The following is a 25,628-nucleotide window of genomic DNA, read 5'->3' on the forward strand; positions in this document are numbered from 1 at the left end:
ATGTAGTCCACCTCAAGAAAGTTACTGAAGGATTTTTTTCTATAGAAACTACTGGGAGATGTATAATTGACCCTTGATCAATGTAAGTTTGAGCTGTTCAGGTCCACTTATATGTGGATTGTTTTCAATAAGTGTAGTATAGTACTATAAATGTATTTTATCTTCCATGTGATTTTCTTAATATTTTCTTGTCTCTAGCTTACTTTACTGTAAGAATGCAATATATAATACTTGTAACATATGACGTATGTGTTAATTGACTGTTTATGCAGTTGGTAAGGCTTCTAGTCAACTGTAGGCTGTTAGTAGTTAAGTTTTGGGGAAGTCAAAAGTTACACTTCACTGGGGGTCAGCACCATAAACTCCCGTGTTATCCAAGGGTCAAATGTACTTCAGGAGATAGATTGATATACAGACAGACAGGCATGTAAGCAAAAGAAGTAGAAGAGGAAACCGGAGAAACAGAGGATTCAACTTAGGCAAAAGAACAATAGGACAAGAGCCTTACCTGGCCTAGAACATTACCAGTCCAGACTAAGTAGGGAAGCGGAGGGCTAATGTAGGAAACTAAGGGACTAAACTAAGAAAGCCTCCAGGTAAAAATATGAAACTGATATATTTAAGTGTTTGGAAAAATTACTGATAAGAGTTTGGCAGGTCTATTAGAGCATTTGGAAAAAAAAAATAAAGATATACATAGAAAACCAAGCAGATGAAAAATTAACATAATTATCCTATTGAAGGGTGAAAAATGTAAGAGGAAGGGAACACATAGTAAACTATTTGGCTCAGCAGGAACAATATTTTTTTAAGATTTTATTTTTAAGTAATCTCTGTGGCCTCAAACACACAATCCTAAGATTAAGAGTCATGAGCTCCAGGGCACCTGAGTGGTTCAGTGGGTTAAAGCCTCTGACTTCTGCTCAGGTCATGATCCCAGTGTCCTGGGATCAAGCCCCCCATTGGGCTCTCTGCTCAGCAGGAAGCCTGCCTCTCCCTCTCTCTCTGCCTGCTTCTCTGCCTGCTTGTGGTCTCTGTCTGTCAAATAAATAAATAAAATCTTAAAAAAAAAATAAGAGTAGTGAGCTCCACCAGCTGAGCCATCCAGGCACCCCAACAAGGAACAATATTTAAATTTCTTCAACCATCAAGACATAATTTGAAAGGGGTACCTGGGCGTCTTAGTTGGTTAAGTGTCTGCCTTTGGCTTAGGTCATAACCTTAGGGTTCTGGAATTGAGCCCTGCGGATGGAGCCCCGGGTCAGACTTCCTGCTTGTCTTCTCTCTCTCCCTCTGTCCCTCCCCTCTCCCTCACTGTCTCAAATAAATAAATAAAATCTTAAAAAAAAAAAAAACCATAATGATCGACAAATAAAGATTGAAAAATAATTGAACGATAAAAAAAATTTTTTGGAAATATGTAGACAAATACCAGAAGAAAGAGTTAAGGGTTAGGAATGATTTTCTCCAGGGAGACAGACTGAGGGAAAAGAGGGGTGAGATCAGAAACAGCTGTTTTCATTTTCTTTTAGTGCTGGCTGATAGTTTAACTACATATATGAATGACTTTAATAACAATTTTAAAAATAAGTTTAAGAATAAATGGAAATGTGGAAGTAGAGGCAGAAAAGGTCGAGTGTTCTGTCCATGGCTTATCCGGGCAGCACCTATTATAGAGGACTGCACAGCTGATCGAGGAACTGTGCTCAAATGGAAGAATCCAAAGCATATTTATATCCTGTGCGCAAGTAGCAGATAAAAGGGAGAAATTGAAACAGCCGAGGATAAGGACATAACTAATCATGAGACCCTGGAGGAGGAGGTTGGAGGGAAACACTGAACTTCATCTGGGTTGAGGAAATTTTGGGATTGTATGTTCCTGTTTGCTGGGAAGCCCCCTCTGTGCCCATCCGGTCACTTCTTCCTTTCTCTGCCCTCCAGCCTCCCACATAAATGTGTTCTTCTTATCTAATATCCCTGGGGCTTTTCTGATCAGCAAAGTCTCATGCTTTCCTCAGTGTTCCAAATCTATGAGGGAACGAGAAATTCAAATCTTTGTACATCTCATATTCTTGGACGTGTTTTCACTTCCCTGAAGCTACACTCTTCCCACACTACACATCAAAGCCATTCCTTCCCTTCCTTCTTGAAGACGTTCGAGTAAGATATCTAGCAAGACCTACCCTTAATGAATATACTAACATTTCTAGAGTCTAGTAGCCACCCATTCACTTGCCCACTGAAAACATAGTAAGAATGCCAGTAGAAACTGAAGGACTCTGTGTAAGCAAGTGACCCATACAGGAAGGTCATTTTCAAGAAATGATAAACACCCTTAGGGTGTTGTCCCACACAGGAACACTTCTCGTACCACACGTGCTAAATGGCCTCCCTCACAGTGTGCTGAAGTAGTCAACCCATGAAAATTATTCTCTGGAGGAGAAGCCCAGGTTCTCCTCTGTAGCTGGGCAGATTGTGACCTGCAAATCCCCAAGGGGAGCCATTCCATTGAAATCTCTGGAAATGGCACTCCCTCCCCTGTCTCAGGTGGGACCTGAGCAGTAGCTGTCCACCACAGCCTTGGTGAGCCCTTTTACTACACGACTGTGTCCCAGGACAGGGAGAAGACTCTAACCTTTTAATCTCATTCCCTCTTATAAAAGCACAGCAAGCTGCATTTTTGAAAACATCCTGACAAATAGAAGCTGGAATTAGAATGCAGTTAATCTTCCACTTCCTGGGTCGCCTGGGTGGCTCAGTGAGTCAAAGCCTCTGCCTTTGGCTCAGGTCATGGTCCCAAGGTCTTGGGATCAAGCCCCACATCGGGCTCTCTGCTACACGGGGAGCCGGCTTCCCCCCCCCACCCCCCGCCTGCCTCTCTTCCTACTTGTGATCTCTGTCAGATAAATAAATAAAATTTTAAAAATAAAAATAAAAAAATCTTCCACTTCCTATCCCCAGTGGATTTCATTTCTAATATGTGGCTTAAAACAAAGCTATCCAATAAACGTAGAGTTGGTTCTAAAATTACAAAGAAAAACTGCCATGGCCGCTCTTTACCATTTCTGGAAAGTGACTATGTGTTGTTCTGCCAAGTTTTCTTAGCAGCTGTACTTTGTAGGTGGCTCTCTTCCAGCTTCCAGATGCATAAACATCCTGCACATGCACTGCTCAGGCCCTCAGAGCTCTCTCCCTGCAGACGGTGTGGACTTCCAGGCAGAAACGACATAAGCGTGGTGTGAGCAGGGAATAGCAAAAGACTGCAGCAGTGACAAGAATCATGATAAAAGGCGCTGGAGAACGACAGGTGGACTCAGAAGGAAGACAGAGGCTTGTTCTTTTGACACTGTTTGTTCACATACAGTGAGTTGCACCCCAGCAACACTAAATACTCTCAATGCCAAGGAGGCATGTGAAAAACCGGGAATGTCCTTGTTTTTCCAAGGGATGGATGTGTATTTTACAAAATGGGAAAATTTCCTTTAAAAAAGAGACAAGTCAGTATTGGAAATGGAAAGACTCTTGTTTAAACTTGTTCAAAATCACATTTTATAAAATCTTTTTTTCCCAGTCTCTCTCCTTCTACCTTGAAATCCAATTATTATAGCACGTCTCCTAGGGTTATTCAACATCTCTTAATACATATGCTGAGAACTGATGAGCTGTAGGCAATAGAGACCTGATGGAAAAGAATATGAATTCTGAGAGGCATCCACCACCACCATATACAACAGAAGTCGAAGTTCTACAAGAGATAGGAAATCTAGTATGGAAACAACTCAGGGAAGAGCCTCTTTATCATGAAGCTTGATGATTTGATGATAAAAAGCTAAATCATACATCTTTGAAAAAAAAATACAACTATCTTTCCCCAAATATCAAAGGCAAGGCTTACCCAAATAATCTTGGAACCCTCACAATTCAGAAGTGGAAAAACAACCTGCAACTTTGTAGTTATTGAATTTTTATAAAGTTTACTCAGTTAGCTTAAAAATTTTGACAAGGGCACTGCCTACTTGAGACCTCAGATGCTAGGTTGTGGGTTATTAGCCTTGAGCTCATTTGTGGTTATTTGACCAGGAAGCACAATGTCTACTTTAATAACATGGTTAATCTCACAAAGACACCTGGCATTTTGCATTCACAGTTTCATGCTTATTAAAACATGCTTGATTTTAATGAAGATGATACAAATATAAGTAAAATGGACAGGAATAATAATTCAATTCACCACACCATACCACACCACACCACACCACACACACACACACACACATACACACACACTCATGAACTCATTCTATATTTGCAAGTAAAGTCCACACTCAACTGAGGAAATTATTTGAATTCAATTAAGTTATGAATGTTGTCTTTTTTTTTTTCTTGGCTTTAATGTATCACAATTACTTTCTTCTATTTTCTATCCATTACAACCTAACCTCTATTGAGGTTGTAATGGATAGAAGGGTCATTTGGCAGCTCTATTCAAACAGCTCCACAATTTAAATCAATTGCACACTTGAATAGAGCATGAGTTTGACATTAATGGTTCTAAAATTATTGTCTATAAAATTCTGGGAGTGTTTTGGAGATGGCCAAAACCTCTATAATACACACAGACACACACAAATAAGTAAAACTCTGTTTTTAGGATTCCATATTTCATTTCCATTTTATTTCACATTCAAATTATTTCCTGAAATCATCCCAGAGGCTTTTGTTTTTGCTAAACTGTAAAGGTCCAGGCCCTGTGATAACTAGGAGATGTTTTTTTCCAGCACATGAAGCAAATTTAGGATTTAATAGAGGCAAATGACAACTGTTAAACTATTTCCTATTTCATAATAGAATTTCTGAAAAATCAATTATTGTGGAACAAGGCCTATTAAATTTGATTTACAATTAGGAAATACGGGATCCGGCTTTGGAGAGGATGAGATCCAGCCCCCATATCTTACTGACATAAAGAGACCGAGGCTCAGGCAGGTTAACTGATAGGTCCACTTTCTAGAAGCAAAAATGGGACTAGAAGTCAGCCCCGCCTTGGGCCCAGCATCCTCAACGAAGCAGTAGTTCTGCTAGTTAGTTCTGTTCTCTAGCATCAGAACACATGTACAAAATAGGAAAGACACATGGCTATTAGTGGATTATTTTATAAACAAGATATTTAAAACTGCAGTTAGTACATGTAAAGAGTTGGCACAAGCAGACGAAGGTCCGCGTTCACAGCAGCGGTAGCGTCTGCACAACATACCCCCTCAGCCACTGCCCTCAGCCCTTCCCCCCTCCAAGAGAGGTAGCGCTGCCGGCTGCAGATTTCTTCAGCTCTATTTTCATAGACTGAGTCTCAGCTCGAGGCTCGAATTTGGTCAGATTTCCTGTTCCTGGAGCTGCCACTACTGGCTTTCCTGCTTTCATACCTTTTGACATAGGAATGCGGGTGGGTGTAGGTCGCTGGGATGACCCATCTTGTCCTGACTGTAAGAGAGAAAATAGGGAGATGTTGGTGAGTTTCCGCCTGGATTTGCCATCAGTCTGAGCATCATCGTGGACAGAAAGCCCATGGAAGGCACCTCTCTAGATAACATTGTTAAAACTTGGGAGTCAGGATCTCATCCACTCTGATTGCCTCCTCTTACCTGTCCTGAAACATCTGAGCCAGATTCCCCTTCTCTTCTCCAGCCCCTGACCTACTTCCTCTACCCTTCCGGAAGTGACCTTAACTCCTATTTCACAGAGAAAACACAACCACCTGGCATCAACTCAGGCAACTTTACTCCCACTGTCCCGTAGATTATCTCTACTTTCTTTAGAGGAAGCAGCTCTCCTTTTGCCTCTTAATGATGCCAGACTTTTCTCATTTTTCCTGTCACTGCTGGCCATACCCTTCTTCTTGAAGTTCTCCTAAAACTCTCTGGCTGCGACACATTCTTACTGGAGTCTCACCCATTCGCCTCCCACCTCTGATGACTCCTATTCAATCTCTTGTTGGCTCCTTGTTCTAGTTCGCCTTTCTTCTAAAAGTGGGTGTCACCATGCTCCCTTCTCAGCTCTCTTTTCGTTTTCCACATTCACCCTGAGAATGGCCTCAGTTGTCACCCCATGTGTTGCTGAGTCCCAGGACCTTGAGCCTTCAATGATCTTCTGGAATACACATGTGTATTTCCAACTAATTGCCAGACATCTCCACTGCCTCTATATTTTCTGCTCTTGCATTTTGTCTCTGCAACAGCTGCAGCACCGTGGGAATGCTCACCATTCCCCAAATATGGCAGGCTCCTTCACATTGCATACCTTTGCACAGACTGTTCTCTCTACATACTCCTTCTGCTTTCTTTCTCAAAAAAAAAAAAAATCTCTCCTTATCTATGAAAACTTCCTCCTCTGGGAAGCCTTCTCTGGGGGGTTCCTTTTTATACACCTCTATCATAGGACCACCAGAGGGTAGGTTCCAACTGGGTAGGTTTCAATCCTGCCTCTCCTGCTAAGGTGGGCAATTCTACAGGTCCTTTTTGCAGTCAGCACCAAACCTGGTGCCCAGAGTGTAGCTGAACAATAAATGTTGAATGAATAAATGCACAAATGAATTAGCCTCACTATTCAATTTCTAAGAAACATGTCCTAAACTTTTTGTCATCCTTGACTTTATGGAATCTGATATATCTGAAGTAAGTGGCCATCCTTTAGACCTTATAAATCTTATTTGAAGTCTTGTTTGTATATGGGGTTTAATCAGTAGTGAAAAATGTTACTAAAGTAAGTAAAACTATTTTGATCTGACCCTTAAAATGGGAATAAGATGTTTCAGCAGAAAATCTGCTCTAAGTTACAACTCATACCTCCACCATCTTTTTATAAAAATCATTAGAAATAACCACACATACCAAATTATGCTTTATTTTGCTTAAAAATCAATATTATATTGAACCGTTTGAGAAGTGTGAGCAATTCTGAATGCTATTCAGCACCTTTGGGCCAATAATGAAAAACTTTACTAGCAAAGCAATTAATAACTCACACTTTGAAGTCTGTCTTAAATCTATGTTGGTACACAGAAAATTTAAGTAAATTATACTGTGGATATGAGAAAATAAACCACAGTTTCTATACTTAAATAAGAAGCTTCCTGTCCTTAAGAGTGTCTAATACATGCTACAGAATTTGTTCAGAGTCTAAGAATCATAATTTCTAGTCTACTGGTTTCAATTAAAATCTAAATAGTATACATTCTTTTATAATTTAATTTACCAATTTGTCCCAAGTAAATGAAGACAATCACGGGAGGTATTTTTAAAACTAGAATTTATTTTAAAGCTCTGGTTTTTATACTTTGGGCACACTTTGTAATCATTCATTTAGGCTTCCAGTTGGTTATTGAATAAATATTTATCCAGCACTTGCTCTCTACAAGATGCTACTAATAAAATGTAGAATTTAGACATATAAGCTCACTTATTTTATACTATTAAAATAGGTTTTTAATATTAAAATACTTTAATGTTATTTTTGGAATAAAATATGGCTATGGCCATTCACAACCATATATTGAATATTTTAGGGTATAGAAATGTAAGCCAAGGGGCGCCTGGGTGGCTCAGTGGGTTAAGCCACTGCTTTCAGCTCAGGTCATGATCCCAGGTCCTGGGTTCAAGCCCCGCATCGGGCTTTCTGCTCGACAGGGAGCCTGCTTCCTCCTCTCTCTCTGCCTGCCTCTCTGCCTACTTGTGATTTCTCTCTGTCAAATAAATAAAAAATCTTTAAAAAAAAAAAAAAAGAAATGTAAGCCAAGAGGCAGCTTTCATTCTTCCTGCATATTTACCATCTCTCTCAGTCTTGATTTTTAAAATTATTTTAAATATAAAAATTAAACTTTAAGCCTGATTATTACCATATGTTGACATTATGAAGAGGCCATCTTTGTAAGAATTTGGGGGGCCTCCATAATTTACATGGAAAAAGAAAATTTCACGCCAAATTCTTTCAATTTATTAAAATATTGGGCCACTTTTTATTTTCATTTCTTTGGTGAAGCTTGTCCTCTAGGAAGTATCTGCTAGTGGACTCAGAGCTAGAGGCATTTGCTTTTGTTTCATTTCGGGCCCCTGAGTGATTCCCACGACTCACTTCGCCCTCCCTGGGCCTACAATTTAGAGCGTCTTCTACTCACCACTGACTGGGTTCCTCGAGTAGATGAAGTTGTGACTGGTGTTATGGTGATAGTGCTCGTCACCTTGCTCGCGCCAGGTCTTGATGAGAGATGGTTCCTAGGAGAGCGAAGGACAGTGCCAGTGGAAACCTCCTTTTCAGCTGTCACATTAACAGGTCGGACAGTAATAACTGGACTCGCTCCTTCAGCCGAAGTCCCAGGGGATCGTTTAAACTGAGAACCTAAATGAATGTGAATTTTATTGTCTTCCGTGGTTATGATATTGGCATTGGAGTTATATTTCCGTAGTGGAGTTGGAGCAGTCTGTTTTTCTGGGGTGACTTTGAGGACAGTCCTTCCCATGGGCATTTCCTGGGATTCTGGAGAGACTCCCATCTCAGCTGGTGCTGCCGATGTAGATACCGTCATTATCTGAATGGGGGATGTGGGCCTGTCTGCAAACATACCTCTTCCGCCTTCTGGGGTCTTCTCTCTAGAAAACGTAGTAATCGTGACTGGGGACATGGCTCGTTCTGTGCCAAGAGTAGCATCTCCACTTTTTGGTTTTTGAGCCATAACATTTGGTGATGGAATAATGGTTATCCTTGGTTTCTGATTCCCTAAGGTAGGAATGACCGTGGTACTAGAAAAAAATTCTTCAGATGTCGGGCTGGTTATTTCCAAAGTTGCCGTACTATTCTCATGGTCTGGTGTCACTCGAATATGCAGAGGCTGGCCTTGCTTTGGCGAAAGGACCAGCTCTCCTGGGTGCCCTGGACTGGCATTTGTTCGAGGCCCTTTCTCATGAGTGATTGGGGGCCCATTTTCCCTTTTTCTCATCCATGGAATCCAAGACTTTCTCATAGTGAGCTCATTTGCTGCTGGAGGATATCTGTCTAGAACAGAGGATCGTTCCATAGGTTTCTTCAATCCCACCTGTCGAAGGTTACTCATGATATGATTTTCTTCTTGGAAGGATTTCCGTATAAATACTGCTGGTGTTTCTTCCTCGGCTGCCTCACTGCTGACGGCATCCGTCTGCACTCCAGTCGACGTCACTGGAATATCCACCATTCTTCTTCCATTCATACTGGGTCTAAGAGCTCGGCTATACCGTTTAGAAAGCTCCAACTCTTTGGTCAGATTGAGGACCTCCTGCCCCATGTTTTTGTTTTTATTTTCTTCTTCCATAAACCTTTGTTGAAGGACAGAATAATCCACTTGCAATTGAGAAAGCTGATCTTCTTTGTTCATTAATTCATGGATCTTCTCTTTAAGAGCTTGGACTTCAGCTTTTAGGTCTCGACTTTTAGCTTCTTCTAACCGAAACCTGTGTCTCAGCTCTGCTTCCTGACTCACCACCTCACCTTTCTCGATTGCCTTATTCTTGGCAATCTGGTGCTTTATCTCCTCCAGTTGTTGAGAGAGGAAATTGGCCTTGTCCTGCTCAGTTCTAAATTTCTGCTCCAACTGATCGTACTCATCCTCTGTCTTCATCAAATCCCCCTCAACCACCTCCAGCTGTTGGAGGCGTTTCTTCAGTCTCTCAATTTCCAGTGTCAGTTCCTTTATCTTGTTATCTTCTGGGCAGGTGAGCTCAGACCCTTTCCAAGACCTTCCTCTTGTTATTTCTCTTTCCACTTCCTCTATCCCATCAAGTCTCTTCTTTAATAAGTCAACACTGCAGCTTAATTCAGAGGATTTTTCTTCTTCACTCTTCAGTTTACCTATTAACTCATCTCTTTCCTTCGTCAAATTGTATACCTTTTCCTCCATTTCAGATTTCAGTTTCAAAAGCTTCTTGCTTTCTTCAATTAGTTTCTCAGTTACATCCATAACCTTTCCTTGTTCCACCTTAAAATTTTTATTGAGTCCGTCTACTTTTCTCTCCTCTTGCTTTATTTTTTCCATCATATTTTTCCTTTCATCAACCAGCATCACAGTGAACGACTTCAACTTTGTAAGATCATCTTTGAGACTTAATTCAGCCTTTTCCAATCGACTTTCAGAACATTCCAGTTCTTTAACTCGACTCTTGACCACCTCCAGTTCATTCAACAGGTCTTTGGTTAAGTTCTTCTCTTTCTCCAGATTTACATGCAGCTGGCTGCACTCAGATTTACTCTTGCTAAATGCTTCCTCCAGCTTCTCCAGTTCAGACATTCTTTTCTGTAACTTCTCCACTTCCAGTTTGAGCTCCCGGCTATGGTGTTCCTCCTCCTGCAGCTTCTTCCGCAGTTCCCGGCACTGGGTTTCAGTTTTAGTGATCTCCTCGTCTTTACCCTCCATTTCGAGCACGCGTTTCCGGAGATTTTCCACTTCCGCCATCAGGCTGGAGTTGCCACATTCCCCTTTGGCAATTTTATCTCTTAATTCCTGAAGTTCTTCCTCTGCCTTTTGGAGGTTTTTGTTGGTCTCTTCCAACTCCTCGATTCTCTGAGTTAAGCCAACCAGCTTGAGCCTAAGTTGCCTGTTGTGAGACTCTTGATTAGCCAACTTCGCATTCATCTCTTCATGCTCTTGGGAAAACCTCGAAGACTTGTGTTCAAAATCCACTTCTAACTTGAGCAGTTTCTGTCTGTCTTCTTTGGATTTGGAGGTGACGGCTTTGAGCTTTTCTTCTTCTTCCCTCAGTTTCTGAGTAAGATCCTGTACTTTCTGGCTCTGAAGGCCAAGTTGCTCGATATGCATTTGCCTTTCATCCACCAGCATGAGTGCAAAGGACTTGAGTTTCACAAGCTCATCTCTCAGTTTATTGAGCCGCTTAGCATTTTCCTTTTCTTTTCGGGCTTGGTAAGCCTTTTCTTGTTCAAGGAGCTTTTTCAATCTAGGAAACAAAATATATTAAAATATTATATGTTATTATTATATTATATATGTCATATATTACTTTTGTGTATATTTATTGTTATACATATTAAAAGGTTCATCAGCAAATAGGTTTGTCTTGGATATTAAATAAAAAATGAAATGCCAGGGGCACCTGGGTGGCTCAGTTGTTGAGCGTCTGTCTTTGGCTCAGGTCATGATCCCCGGGTCCTGGGATCAAGCCCCACATCAGGCTCCCCTGCTCAGCGGGGAGCCTGCTTCTCCCTCTCCCACTCCCCCTACTTGTGTTCCCTCTCTCACTATCTCTGTCAAATAAATAAATAAAATATTTTTTTAAAAAATGAAATGTTATTACAGTAAATACCTATTAACTGCTACAATATCGAGGCTTAACAGGTAGTATTAATGAAACTAATCAGAAGTCAGGATACTGATTACCCTTAGGGAGGGGTAGTGACCAGAGTGGGTATGAAGAGGACTAGTTTCCGTACTTTTCAGGTACTAGTTTCTGTTTCATGATTTATGTGCTGTTTACACAGGCTTGGTCAGCTCATTACATTTCAGTAAGTGGAACTCTTATGAGTGTCTTTCTGCAGATATATTATACTTCAATAACAACCATTGGGCAACACATAGGTTGTGCGATAACAAAAGACTATTTAAATAGTGTTTTCTGTATTCCAGGCACTATGTGTGTAATGCGTTTATTTTTTCTTCATAGCAATCCTGTGAGACACGTACTGCTACTGCCATCCTGATAAGGAACGTGAGAGACGGTACTTGCATGGGGCCCACCATCAGGAAGTGGCAGTGTTGGCATTCAAACTCAGGCAGTAGGGCTCTGGTATCCTTGCTCCTCACCTCTGCATCTCATTACTTTAAAGGATCATTTTATTTTAAATGAAAGGGCGGGTGCAGAAAAAAAGAACTTGGGAGGGGCATCTGGGTGGCTCCATGGGTTAAAGCCTCTGCCTTCGGCTCAGGTCATGATCCCAGGGTCCTGGGATCCAGCCCAGCATCCAGCTCTCTGCTCAGCAGGGAGCCTGCTTCCTCCTCTCCCTCTGCCTGCCTCTCTGCCAAATAAATAAAATCTTTAAAAAAAAAAAAAAGAACTTCAGATTTTTAAAATTTTGTAGGCAATGATCACCTAGGGACAAAGCAAGACAAGCTTTCTAATAGAAAGCTGATCTGCATAAACTAACTTCAGCTAATGAAGAACCAGCACAGAATTTAAAATAAATGAAGGAAAAAGAAATGTAAAAATTTTTTTTAATTTAAATTTAAATTTATTTTAAATGACTTGTTTGTTTTTTGAAGATTTTATTTATTTATTTGACACACACACACAGAGATATTGCACAACTAGGGGGAACAGCAGAGGGAGAGGGAGAAGCTGGCTCTCCACTGAGCAGGGAACCTGATGTGGGGCTCAATCCCAGGACGCTGGAATCATGACCTGAGCCGAAAGCAGACTCTTTATTTATTTATTTATTTATTTGTCAGAGAGAGAGGAGAGCGAGCGAGCACAGGCAGACAGAATGGCAGGCAGAGGCAGAGGGAGAAGCAGGCTCCCCGCCAAGCAAGGAGCCCGATGTGGGACTCGATCCTAGGACGCTGGGATCATGACCTGAGCCGAAGGCAGCTGCTTAACCAACTGAGCCACCCAGGTGCCCCTAAATGATTTTGTAAATAAGAGAACTAGGTAGGGAAGAAATCTGAATTACTATCAATGCAAAAATATGGCCACCAGAGGAATTATCATGTTTCACATGTATGAAATACATTTTCTCTATGGTGTTTATGTATAGCATTAAAAAGTACAAATATAAAGACTCCAGAGTAACTACTTGCCATCTTTATGTTGGTCAGTTAACTTGCACCAATTTCTTTCATTGAAGTAGAGTCAACAAACAAAGTTACATTAATTTTAGGTATACAACATAGTGATTCAACAACTCTGAATATTGTGTTGTGCTCACCACAAGTGTAGCTACCATCTGCCACCATCCAACACTATTACAACATCATTGACTCTATTCCCTATGCTGTGCCTTTTATGCCCGTGACTTATTCATTCCATAACCGGAAGCCTGTATTTCCCATTCCCCTTCATAGCTTGCAACAATTTCTCATAGTTATTTTCAGTTACCTGTAAAAACAGAGTTGAAATAATCATATTCACTTTCTGTAGTCTAAGAATGCATTTTAATATTAATATGTTTATCAGAGAAGCAAGTTATAAACAATACATATTTGTTTTAAGTATGCTTTATTCTTTCAATATATTTTGTCTTATCTACCTTAGTTACTCTGAATGATTTTTTTGTATTTATGACTATATTAGCTGTTGGCCAAGTAAATAGAAGCTAATAGTCTCACATTGCATTGTGCAAAAAATGACTGGAAAAACATCGAAGCTATTTGTAGTGGTAGAGAATTATTATGGAAATGTTCTTGTGATGTCATTAAGATTTTTTTCTGGAATTTAATTTTACAAACCTCCCCTTGTGTCTAAGCGTCTATTAACTAAATACATAATTTCCAAAATCCATTATGACTTTATTCCTCCATTAAAAGATAAAGATTGTTTTCAAATCCTACAGATTCACAAGAGCAATGTTATAATCGTTTCATTAAGTGTGGTTCTTATGTGTGGAAAAGGGCTTTTTCTTGATCATCTTTTCTTTTTACTTAAGTCAAAACAACTAAAATAATGTCACAGAATTATAGAGTAGGAGAGACTTTAGGGATATTTTCAAATTCCTTAACCTTAACTAGACTATCTGAGATGAATTCATTGAAAACATCAGTTCTTTCAACTCCAGGCTTAGAATGTTAAAATTTCTTTCTTTCTTTCTTTTTTTTTTTAAAGATTTTATTTACTTGACAGAAACACAGTGAGAGAGAACACCAGCAGGGGGAGTGGGAGAGGGAGAAGCAGACACCCCGCTGAGCAGGGAGCCCTATAAGGGAGGGGCTAGATCCCAGGACCTGGGATCATGACCTGAGCCAAAGGCAGATGCTTAACAACTGAGCCACCCAGGCGTCCCAAAATGTTACAATTTCTAAAGCAATTTCTTTAAATACCTTATGCCTCCATGCTATTACAGACAGTGGGCTGGAGTGCCTAAAACATGGGCTTTGGGGTCAGACATAGCTGTACCTGAATTCTCTCATTTTCCAACTGTAACCTCTGGTCAATTCCCAAAACTCTCCGACCCTCAGTTTTTTTACTTATAAAGAGAAGGATGTTAACACCTACCTCACAGAATTGTTCTCAAATTCGAAATAGTAGAAGTAAAGTGACTAACCTATAGACTCAATACGTGGATGTCAAAAACACAAAAATAAATGTAAGAACTAGAGAGTGGACATCTGAAAAGTCTGTCCAGTGCTTTTTGTGTTGAATCTGTAAATATTTTCATGTCTGTAACTTGTCTTTAGTAGTAAAACCTCAGGTACTAATGTTTCAACCAGAGAAAAATCGAAGGCTTTCTCATGAGTAGGAAATCCTGTGACCAGGGCAGGAATTTGGCTTCCAAGAAACTATATTTCTCTGGTCCTCCTAGCTGTGATTATTCCCCCCTCCTTTCCTCTGTCCCTTAAGCTCTCTCTTTCCCCCTTCTATCACTTCTTAAGTTGTTCCCATCTCTTAAAGTGGATCCAACAGCAATACACAGTCCATTCTCTGCATTCTCTCTCTTTTTTTTTTTTAAGAATTTATTTATTTATTTGACAGGAGAGATCACAAGTAGGCAGAGAGGCAGGCAGAGAGAGAGGTGGGGGAAGCAGGCTCCTTGCTGAGCAGAGAGCCCGATGTGGGGCTTGATCCCAGGACCCTGGGATCATGACCCGAGCCGAAGGCAGAGGCCTTAACCCACTGAGCCATCCAGATGCCCCCTCATTCTCTGCATTCTCTTAAAATTCAGTTACAGCATTGGTTTGGCTGAAGATTAGGTGGAGAAACATGGTAAAACTGTGTGACTCAGTCAGGACAGCCTGCTGAGATCCTTCTGAGCAAGAAGACTTGCACTTAAAATACCTATAGGGAAGACACTGGCGATGGGAAAGATAGGATGAATTGTGAGGATTTTGCCAAAGGCAACTGGCATGGGCTTTGTGACTGTTCACTCGCTAGGAAAAAGAGAGAGAGAAATAGAAAAAAATTACATTGAAGATTTCCGTCTGCATAATTACAGATAATACCTTTAACAGGAAAAGGAAAACTGATGAGAAAGAGCCATGGTAGAAAATTGAGGTAACTGACAGCAAGATAGTCAAGTTAAAAAGTGTTTGGCCATATTTAATAAAACTGTATTGTACACTTAAAAATTTGTTAAGAGGGTAGATCTCATGTTCTTTCTTAAGTGTTCTTTCCATAATGAGATAATTTTTAAGTATACCAAACGTTGGAAATGTACTACTTTTGATGTAAATCCTATAAATTGTATAGCTCTTTTATATCTTAAGGCCATCCCTAATGATCCCCACTGTCATTACTTCCATCCAAGCCCTGAGTGTCTTTTGCTGATAATTCTGCAACAGCTTCTTAATGGGTTTCCTCACAAGCCCTGCCACGTGTGAGCTGTGTGATCTTGGATGAGATCATATATATAACATAATATGAGATATTGCTATATCTCACTTTCCTCACTTATAAATTGGGCATCAAAATAGTACCTAGTTGATAGGGTTTGTGTGAGATGCATGTTACTTAATATATGGAAAGCACTTACAAGAGTACCTGACCCATGCTGAGCGTAGTTTCAGCTATTTTTAAGTTATAATTATTATTATTACTTACTCTTACCCAAATTCGAATATAATCATAGGTTGTAATGGAATCCTGGCTCTCCATGCCTTCTTGTTGCTCTAAGAATAGAGGTGAAAATTCCTTAACATGGCCTAGCATGATTGGATTCCTCAGCACCTTGGCAGGTTCAACTGAATTCAGTCTTTCCTCTCTGATCTAAGCTGCTAACATTCCTTAAATATGCTGTGCCTTCTCCCTGGTATTTCCTACCTGCCCTTCCTTTCACTCTGGTACACACACCTGGATATATCTGGCTGATTTTATCCTTCAAATTTCAATAAAGTGTCACTTCTTCCAGAAGCCTTCTTGACCAACTGATTCAGTTAGATCTGCTCATAGACTCCCATAATACCCTAAAGTCTTCCTTTATAAGACTAATCAACTTACACATTTTTTAAAAGATTTTATTTGTAAGTAATCTCTACACCCACTATGGGGCTCAAACTCACAACCCCGAGATCAAGAGTCACATGCTCTTCCCACTGAGCCAGTCAGGTGCCCCTCGACTTACAATTTTGTAATGCCTGACAACCCTTGTTAACACAAGTTGCATGAGGATACATGTCATGTTTGTCTTGTTTACTCTGTAGCACAATGCCTGACACATAGGAAGTGCTCAAAATTAGTGACTGAATGGATAAATGAAAGAAAGAACAAATAAATAATCTTGAGGTAGAAATAGAGCTCAAGTCATCTTACACAGAGATGTGTGAACTGAAGTCCCTCACAATGCTGGGTATAAATTTTTGTTGAATGGATATTGTGGTTGTTACAAGGCCAGCAATTTGATATTACTAGGGGTCATTAGACAATAAGGGGCTCTGGTCTAGTGAGCAGTGGCCTCTCTTGAATACTGTGGTCTTTCCAGTCAGCAGTCTCCTAGAGAAGAAGTGTATCTCCTAAGTGGAAACCAAAACAGAGACGGAGCCCTCTCTGTGTGGACTGGGAAGGTCTCCCTTACAATACATCTATCTTTCATACTGGATGATGACCAACCTCTAGATATCCTATGAAGGGCCTCTGGGAAAACTGGAACCCTAAATAATATTTTGTAGACCAGGCTGAAGTAAAGTTTTTGTGTTTCTCTCATAGGTCTTAGCGTCCTTTTGTTTTTTTGTTTCATTTGCTTGTTTTAGTTTTATTTATTTATTTATTTAACATATAATGTATTATTTGCCCCAGGGGTACAGGTCTATGAATCATCAGGCTTACACATTTCACAGCACTCACCATAGCACATGCCCTCTCCAATATCCATAACCCAGCCACCCTATCCCTACCCCCTCAACCCCCAGCAAACCTCAGTTTGTTTCGTGAGATTGAAAGTCTCTTATGGTTTTAGTTCTTTTTAAGAAAATATCCCAACCTTGGCTACAGAGAAACAAGAGAGGGTATTTTACCCACAGCTGGACCAGAACTCTAATGTTGAGGCAGTGTACATCTGGGGTCTAGTGGGAGGAATGGTAGTAATTAAAGCGAGAGAAGTCTCAGGAAGAAAGAAAAGTTACAGGAGATCTTGGGACTATTTTGTCAACCATCCCTCCCTACACAGAAACTCTTTACCTTGCTAAAGCTTGGTAATTCCAGGATTTTCATTTCAATAAGGTTGGAGTGGTGATATTGCCTTACACATGGAAATAATTTTTATCTCCAAAGGAGAAACTATAGAGAGAGAAAGAAAAAGGAAACGATAGAGCCAACTCTTTGGGAAATGCCCAGAAGTAAGAGGTAAAAAGAATGAGGAGGAGCTAGTGAAGGCCTGGCAAGAGAGATAAGAGGAGAGAGATACACCAGGAGAGACCCATGGAATGACACTGGCATGACAAAGGAAGGGGGCACTTGTATCCATTTAGGTCCCTCCCTCCCTCATCACTTTACCCTTCTACTTCAGGTGGGCTTTTTTTTCCTTCCCCTCTATCTAGAAATCCTCATTTTTACATCAAACAAGAATTCAGAAGTACTATCATGTAACTAGTCACAATACATAATGACTGTGGCATATTATGTCTCCTTTTTTCAAACAATATCCCAATAGTTACAATTTTACTTTGTGCTTTAAACAATTAATTCGCCTACATTACTGGACCCCGTTGCCATGTAATTATGCTATTTAAGGAGCAGAATAAGAAGGTGTGGGTGTTGTTTGTGCCAACTGGTCTTATTACCTCCTCTCTGCCCATCCTGCCATTCTTCAACCATGCTCTAATTCTAAGCAGATTAGCATAAAAAGGAAACAAACCAGAAGACCAAGACTAAGAAGATAAATTAGTACCCTGATTCTCATCGCAGATACAGGCAGAACCCTAAGCATCCTGAAATCAAATTTATTCTTGGCAAGTTCTTAATTTTCAACAAGCCTCTTATCCTGCTTAAAGGATGAAAGGAAGACGAGGAAATGATCTCACAGATTTTCAGAATTCTATTGCCTTTCTTAATAACTATTCTTAAGTGTATTCCTCATTTCTCCTTTCATGCTGAATAAAGCTATATTTTTTTAATTTGTAAATTTATCCTTTACAAATGTTTAAAAATTTCAATTATTTTCAACTAGAAAAAGACTTTAAAAGTATAGATCCAAATGTTCTATAATTGTTTGTGGTTACGTATATAAGTCAAGATGCATCAATTTGTATCATTAAAATTGGTGAATTTTGTTATACATAAATTGTATCTCAATAAAAAATGTAGTGATGAAAAGAATATAAAAGGCCCTAGATGGGGCAGCTGGGTGGCTCAGTGAGTTATGCCTCTGCCTTCCTCTCAGGTCATGATCCCAGGGTCCTGGGATTGAGCCCTGGCATCAGCTTCGGGCTCCCTGCTCAACAAGGAACCTGCTTCTCCCTCTCCCTCTGTTCCTCCTCACTACCACCCCCCCCCACCTCATGCTCTCTCTCTCTCCCCACCAAATAAATAAAATCTTTTAAAAAATTAAATGAATAAATAAGAGGCCCTAGAAAGTATTCCAAATGTCAGATTAAGGGAGAAAGGTTGTAAACAAATATTATAAGAGAGTGACTTAAAATGTAATAGAAAATATAAAATAGATTATTAATCTTAAGGCAGAAAGATAGGAAAGCTAGAGAAGAGGGCTAACACTTTCAGCTGGGGTTAGGGAAGCTGATAGGAAAATGTTCTGGAGAAAACATGTTTCAAGTACTAGAAAACCTCTAGTTCTAGTATTATTTCAAGATGCCGAAAATAAAGGTTACCAAGTCTTTCAGAAATTAAAAAAAAAAAAACAACTTATTTACCAACTACCTATTGCATCTTAGGCAGCGTGTTAAGTACTTTATTATTTCACCTCATTTTCACAACAACACTTTGAGCAAGGCATTACTGTACCATTTTATAAATAACACAAGTTATTTGACTTAATCAAAGGGAAAGGATTGAGAAGGGGTAGGTTGGGATTTTGAACCAGATCTGTTCGACAACAAACAAAATGCTTTTAACAACAGTGCCATTCTTCGAATAGATATTACTTGAACACATCAAATTTGCAAGACTTTGTTTTTGTTTAGGTTGACTTCATCTTGTTATGTCAGCCTGTCTTTCTGGAATTGTCAAGATCTTCCTTGGACTCTGGTTTGTTATCCAGCTGATGCCAACTTATACCTAGCATTGTGTCAATGGTGAAATGACTCCAATCATTAATAAAAAGATAGCTAGGGGCGCCTGGGTGGCTCAGTGGGTTAAAGCCGCTGCCTTCGGCTCAGGTCATGATCCCAGGGTCCTGGGATCGAGCCCCACATCGGGCTCTCTGCTCAGCGGGGAGCCTGCTTCCCTTCCTTTCTCTCTGCCTGCCTCTCTGCCTACTTGTGATCTGTCTGTCAAATAAATAAATAAAATCTTTAGAAAAAAAAAAATAAAATAAAAAGATAGCTGAATTTGCATAGAGCTCTTCATACACTCTCGAGATCTCTCTCCTGTTGACGTCAGTCCATTCAGTAGCAGGGACACTATCAAGCACTTAGCTCCCAGCACAGTGGGTTGTTACTCTTTTTCTCTTCTGAGCTCCTAGACCTCCCCTATGGTTCCAATCACATCTACCCCATGTCAGTCAGCTACAACTAAATTCTTCCAAATGCTTAGGCCCCAGATCTAGAGTCATCCTGGAGTCCTTTCTTTCTCCCACATCTCCACAATTTTTTAGCAAATTTTATCAATTCTTCCTTCAAAAGAGGTTCCAGATCCAATTACTTCTCACTTCTTCTATTGCTATCACCCTGGCCCAGGCCACCAATCATCTCTTATCTGGATTATTGAAATGGCCGCCAAGTCTGACTCCCAGCTTCTACCCTTGCTCACCTTCAGTCTGTTCTCTGCCTTGAAGCCAGAGTGATTCTAAAAAAATGACAAATTGGGGCACCTGGGTAGCTCACTGGGTTAAGCCTCTGCCTTCTGTTCAGGTCATGATCTCAGGGTCCTGGGATCAAGCCCCACATCAGGCTCTCTGCTCAGCGGGGAGCCTGCTTCCTCCTCTCTCTCTGCCTGCCTCTCTGCCTACTTGTGATCTCTGTCTGTCAAGTGAATAAATAAAATCTTTAAAAAAAAAAGGTAAGTCAGATCGTGTCACTCCTCTGCTCCAAGCCTTCCAGTAGTTTCCTATTTGACTCTGAGTGATGCCAAATCATTGCAATGACCTGAAAGACCTACATTATCACCCCTTCTCCCTTACCTCTCTGACTGCACAGCTTAACACTCTTTCTCTCCTCCTTCACATATTCTAATAGATCATCCCCTCATATCCTTCAGATCTTTGCATAAATGTCACTTACTCAGGGAAAAATTCTTTGTCCACCTTATTTACCTTGTGCATTTCATGACAGAACTTTCTATTTCCTTTTCCTGAAATTTTTGTTCTCCATACCACTTATTACACAATACATTTTACTTATTTTTTTAAATGACTGATTCTCCTCTCTAAAACGTAAATACCTTGAAAGGAAGATTTTCGTGTTTTCTATTCACTGCTGTAGCCTGTAACCAGAACGTAGCCTATGGTGAGTTCTTTACATATATGTTGAAGATCATTCCAAAAGGCCTTCCCTTGCTGAAATTCCAATGCACTTGGCCAGATTCCTTAACCTCTTTGTGCCTCAGCTGTCCCATCTATAAAATGGAGGGAATGAAAGTACCTCCTTCATGGGGCTATTGTGTAGACACACAAAATGAAAATTACCCCTCTGAAGTTTTTAGACAGTGACTATTCCACAGAGTGCACTCAATAAATGGCAGCCATCAGTACTACTGGCAGCACCAAGTAAGGCACCTTTTCTTGTTTACTCACTTGGCAATCATCTACTGAACATTCGCTAAATGCTAGGCACTCTGCTGGACATTTAGAAAAAAAAAAAAAACAAGCAGTTTTTGTCCCTAAGACATTTATTTAGTCTCTAAAGGAAAGGACAATTAAACTAACAATCATATTGACATGCAAAAGATGAGTATCCTGTGTGCAAATACAGAGGAAAGGCAGTGAAAGTCAAAGCAGGGGAAGAGAGTCAGGGAGGTTTCCAGGAGGATATGACTCTTGAGTCTTAAAGGTTAAATGGGAACTCTGTAAGTAGAGAAGGCAAGGAAAGGGTTGCTCTACACAAGACGTTGGCAAACTGTCATCTGTAGGCCACATCTAATCAAGGCTGGTATTTCGTATCATACAGTTCTCAAGTTAAGAATGGTTCTTATGTTTTTAAAGGGTTGTAAAACATAACAAAAAAGAATATGGAGCAGACACTGTATGTGGCCTACACAGCCTAAAATAGCAGTCTAGTGGAAACAGTATGTAAAGGCACAGCGTTGAGAAATATGAGATATTTTCAAGCCACAGCAGGTAGCTCAACTGAACCAAATGACAACTGTGGGGACACTGGGAGTTGGAATGAGGCTAGAAAAGATGGACAAACCAAACAAAACACCCCGTGGGTTAAGAGGATGAATCTGAACTTTGGATTCAGAATACGATGAAATATGACAACTATGTAGAGGAGGGAGGAGTGGGTCCAGGAAGCTGGAGCTCACTTAGGAAACTACAAAAACATGAGATGAGAAACATGATGGAGTCTAAACTAAGATCTTGATCAGTGTAAAAGGAGAGAAGGCGTTGCCCTGGGTGAAGTTTAGTATTTGGTGACAGACTGAGTGAGGATGGAAAAGGAGAAATTTGGACAGACTTTCCAGCTTCTGGTCAAGGTTATTAGTTTGATATCTGTGCTTACCAAGCTTATCACACATAGGGTAACATAAGAGAAATAGACCTGGATGGGAAGATCATGATGTTCCAAAAAGACAAACTGACTTTTAGGTTGCTGAGAACCCTTCAAGATCAATGCTTATTGGAAAACCTGGAGTTCCTAGAGATAAATCTGGGCCAGAGATACAGACAGGGAGTCTCCAGTACAATCTGGTACAATCTAAAGCCATAAGAGAGAATGAGATAAGTAGGAGGTTTGTAGACCTAAAGGAGAAAAAGGAGTGAGGACAGAAAAGAGACACTGAGATGAGAAAATGTAAAGGAACTTAGTGCAAGAGCCTGAGCAGGATAGCCAGAGAAACAGGAAGGAATCCAGTAAATAGTGCATTCCCAGACACCAAGATGGCAGAGAGAAGCATAAAAAACAGGACATGTTCCTAATCCCAAATACTCTGGAGTGATAAAGGGAGAAAACAGGAAAATGTCCATTGTTTTCATTTAAACTTAAATTTAAAAAGCTTTTCCCATTAAATATGTCAATATGGGTCATCAGTACTTCACATGAGCATTTTTATGGAGTTTCAGCATAAAATAGAGAGTAAAGCTTAGCTGACGAAAAACCAAAAAGAAAATTTAAAACATGGAGACAAATATCTAAGACTTACTACTTGAGATCTTGATTGTAAAGAAGGAGAAACAGGGAAGGGGACCCAAGAATATATGTAAGAAGGTATATATATGAGATTAGCATGTTCTCACTTAACTTTAAAGCTTTTTTCTTTATGGGAATAGCCCAGTTAATAAATAATGATAGAATGTCATTAGTAAATACAGAAGTAATTATAGAAAGACACTATTCTGCAATGCCCAATGAAATAATGGATGTAGGCAATGTCCATCAGTGTCTCCCAAGAGAGATAGACAAGCACTGCATACATATGTACATACTTCCACCCAAGAAATATTCCTACCAAAAAAAGAAAAAAAAAAAAAAAAAGAACCCAAATAAGATCAAGCCCCTGTAACTACTTACTAGTTTACAAGAAAGACAGGGGCAAGAAACATATTAAGTGACACTGTGATGATGCAATCAGAAAAACCCCAAATGTAAGGGACTACCTAGCTATCTTAAATAAATAAATTTCAAGAAGCAAAAAGACTGGGGGCGGGAAGCTATAGATTAAAAGAACTTTAGAAGACATATCAACAAATTTGGATTTGGATATATTTGGATTTTTTTTTAAGATTTTATTCATTTATTTGACAGACACAGTGAGAAAGGGAACACAAGTGGAAGGAGTGGGAGAGGGAGAAGCAGGCTTCCTGCTGAGCAGGGAGCCTGATGTGGGGCTTGATCCCAGGACTCTGGGATCATGACCTAAGCTGAAGGCAGATGCTTAAGGACTGAGCCACCCAGGAGGCCCTATATTTGGATTCTTATTCAAGCTATTTTTAAAATAAGATGATTGGAAAAATTATGTTATGAAATTATTACTAAATTTAGGTGGCTTAAGGATATTTTTAAGAGAATCATTGTCTTTTAGAAATATATATTGAAATATTTATGAATGAAAAGATATGTCTGGAACTTCTATAAAAACAATCCAGGACAAAGAAAAAAAAAATAATCCGGGGAGGGAAGCGCAGAGAAAAACCCAGGGCATTGGGAAAAGATGAAACCAGATTAGTCAATTAACTTTGATTAACTGTTGAAGCTAAGTGATGGGTACATGGAGATTCATTATACTATTCTCTTTATTCTTATAAATGAAATTTTCCACAATAAAGGTTTATTTTTTAACCCTCTTTGTGATCTTTATCTCCCCCTCACCTTTCTCTCCACCCCGGGCAAATCTCAGCTCCTTTGGTATCTAGTCATATTTTTACTTTCTTTACAGTATCCCTCATATTTGTCTGTGATTATGGGTGATCCTTTCATTCATTTCCATATTTATAAAAATTAAGCATATTAAAGCCTTTACTTTTTCTTCCTCATTGGGATCCATCTGATGCTGAGTCAAATGTGCTAAAAAAAAAAAATCAAAAAACAACAACAAAAACCATCCTTGCCCCCTTCTGTTCCACATACATTCATGAATTTATTATTCCTTTTAAGCACAATTTTTGCTGTTGTTGGAGGAAAGGGGAAGTGAGAGTTTTTTTAACCTTATCCTAGTTATCCATCCTGGAGATAAACAAACACCTTCGCTGGAACAGTTGTCAGTCAGTGCTTCTAAAGACCCAGAGCTACACTTGACTATAACCATTCTCACTTCTCATCCTTGGAAGGTAAACCATGTAAGATTTCACAAGTTCTTTTCCCCAACATTCTTGACACTCTCACTTCTATCATTTTCCAAATTTATCAGCACTAGCCCCAGAGCAGCAATTTTTCTCTTGGCTTCCTTTAGATGTTGTCACTCATCATCATCTTAAATCCAGTGGACGCCATTTTGAAACACTGATGTCATTTTAAAAGTTAACACCATTTGTTTCTCAGCTGGATCATGCTAATTTCCCTTCTCACTATTTCCCTTCTCTTCCACTATTTTTATTCTTTTATTCTTCTTAACTCTCCCGGTGTGTATGCCTCTCTCTCTCTCCCAAGAGAAAAAGCAGGTTAAAACTAGCAAGGGCATGATAGTAATTAAAGATGAATGAACCTCAAAAGACTCAAGCTTGCATGCAGTTAGAAGTCTTTAATCACATACATTTTTTTCCCAGCAAGAGCACAGAACAGAGCTAAGCAGCTTGGCAACATGATAGGACATGGTTTTACCAAATGACTCAGGAAGAAGTGTTACTTTTTCATAAATTCCTTCAGTTCCTCAAGATGGTGTCTATTATAGTAATTATGCAGCATTAATCTAACTTCCCAATATACTGCACAGGGCTGAGATTCTGGCAAGTTGAATAAGGCTGGGCAGTGCAGCTGCAGTCAGATCCCATCCTCATTTTGGAATTTTATCCATCATTGATTTTTTTTTTTTTGCATTGATTTTTATTTTAAAAAGTAATGCATTAAAATATCGTGTCTCTTGCTTACTGAGTTTTTTGACATCCCCCTAAATTTTGTACCAAGGTGATACTCATTTGCCTCACCCTAGTCCTAGTCCTTGAGCTCTGAGTGCTAGATAATCATTTCCTTTATGTATAAATAAATGGCAGGACACGAACATTTGAGTTTTGTTTTTCTTTTGTGTTTTTTAGTAGTGTGGGTAAGTTTACAAAAGTCTTTGTACAATTTTTCCTTTTTTTTTTTTTTAAAGATTTTATTTATTTATTTGACAGAGAGAGATCACAAGCAGGCAGAGAGGCAGGCAGAGAGAGAGGAGGAAGCAGGCTCCCTGCTGAGCAGAGAGCCCGATGCTGGGCTCGATCCCAGGACCCTGAGATCATGACCTGAGCCGAAGGCGGCGTCTTAACCAACTGAGCCACCCAGGTGCCCCCAATTTTTCCTTTTTTGTGTGTGTGAAAACTAGCCATATTGTGGAACATCTGATCTCAGACTTTGTTTTTTAAAGATTTTATTTATTTATTTGCCAGAGAAAGAGAGATTGAGCACAAGCCGGTAGGGTGGCAGGGAGACAGAGAAGCCGGCTCCCCACTGAACAAGGAGCCCAATGTAGGACTTGATTTCGGGACCC

General features: G+C 39.8%; 1 protein-coding gene across 4 annotated transcripts in view; it reads right to left on the minus strand.

The window, feature by feature from the left end:
- FILIP1 (filamin A interacting protein 1) overlaps window positions 1–25,628 on the minus strand; it is a 235,154-nt gene that overhangs the window by 12,339 nt on the left and 197,187 nt on the right. For 3 of the 4 annotated variants that reach the window (XM_047732372.1, XM_047732375.1, XM_047732374.1), the window contains 2 exons: window positions 8,168–10,973; window positions 4,645–5,478 (listed from right to left, as the gene is read on the minus strand). In XM_047732372.1, the coding sequence (XP_047588328.1) occupies window positions 5,272–5,478; window positions 8,168–10,973 (3,013 nt within the window). In that variant the 3' untranslated portion in view covers window positions 4,645–5,271. Of the gene's footprint in view, window positions 1–4,644; window positions 5,479–8,167; window positions 10,974–25,628 lie in introns of those variants that run through there. The other variant, XM_047732373.1, reaches the window with a different exon arrangement.

Source organism: Lutra lutra, chromosome 6 (genome assembly GCF_902655055.1).
Source record: "Lutra lutra chromosome 6, mLutLut1.2, whole genome shotgun sequence".
In the NCBI taxonomy this organism is placed as follows: domain Eukaryota; kingdom Metazoa; phylum Chordata; class Mammalia; order Carnivora; family Mustelidae; genus Lutra; species Lutra lutra.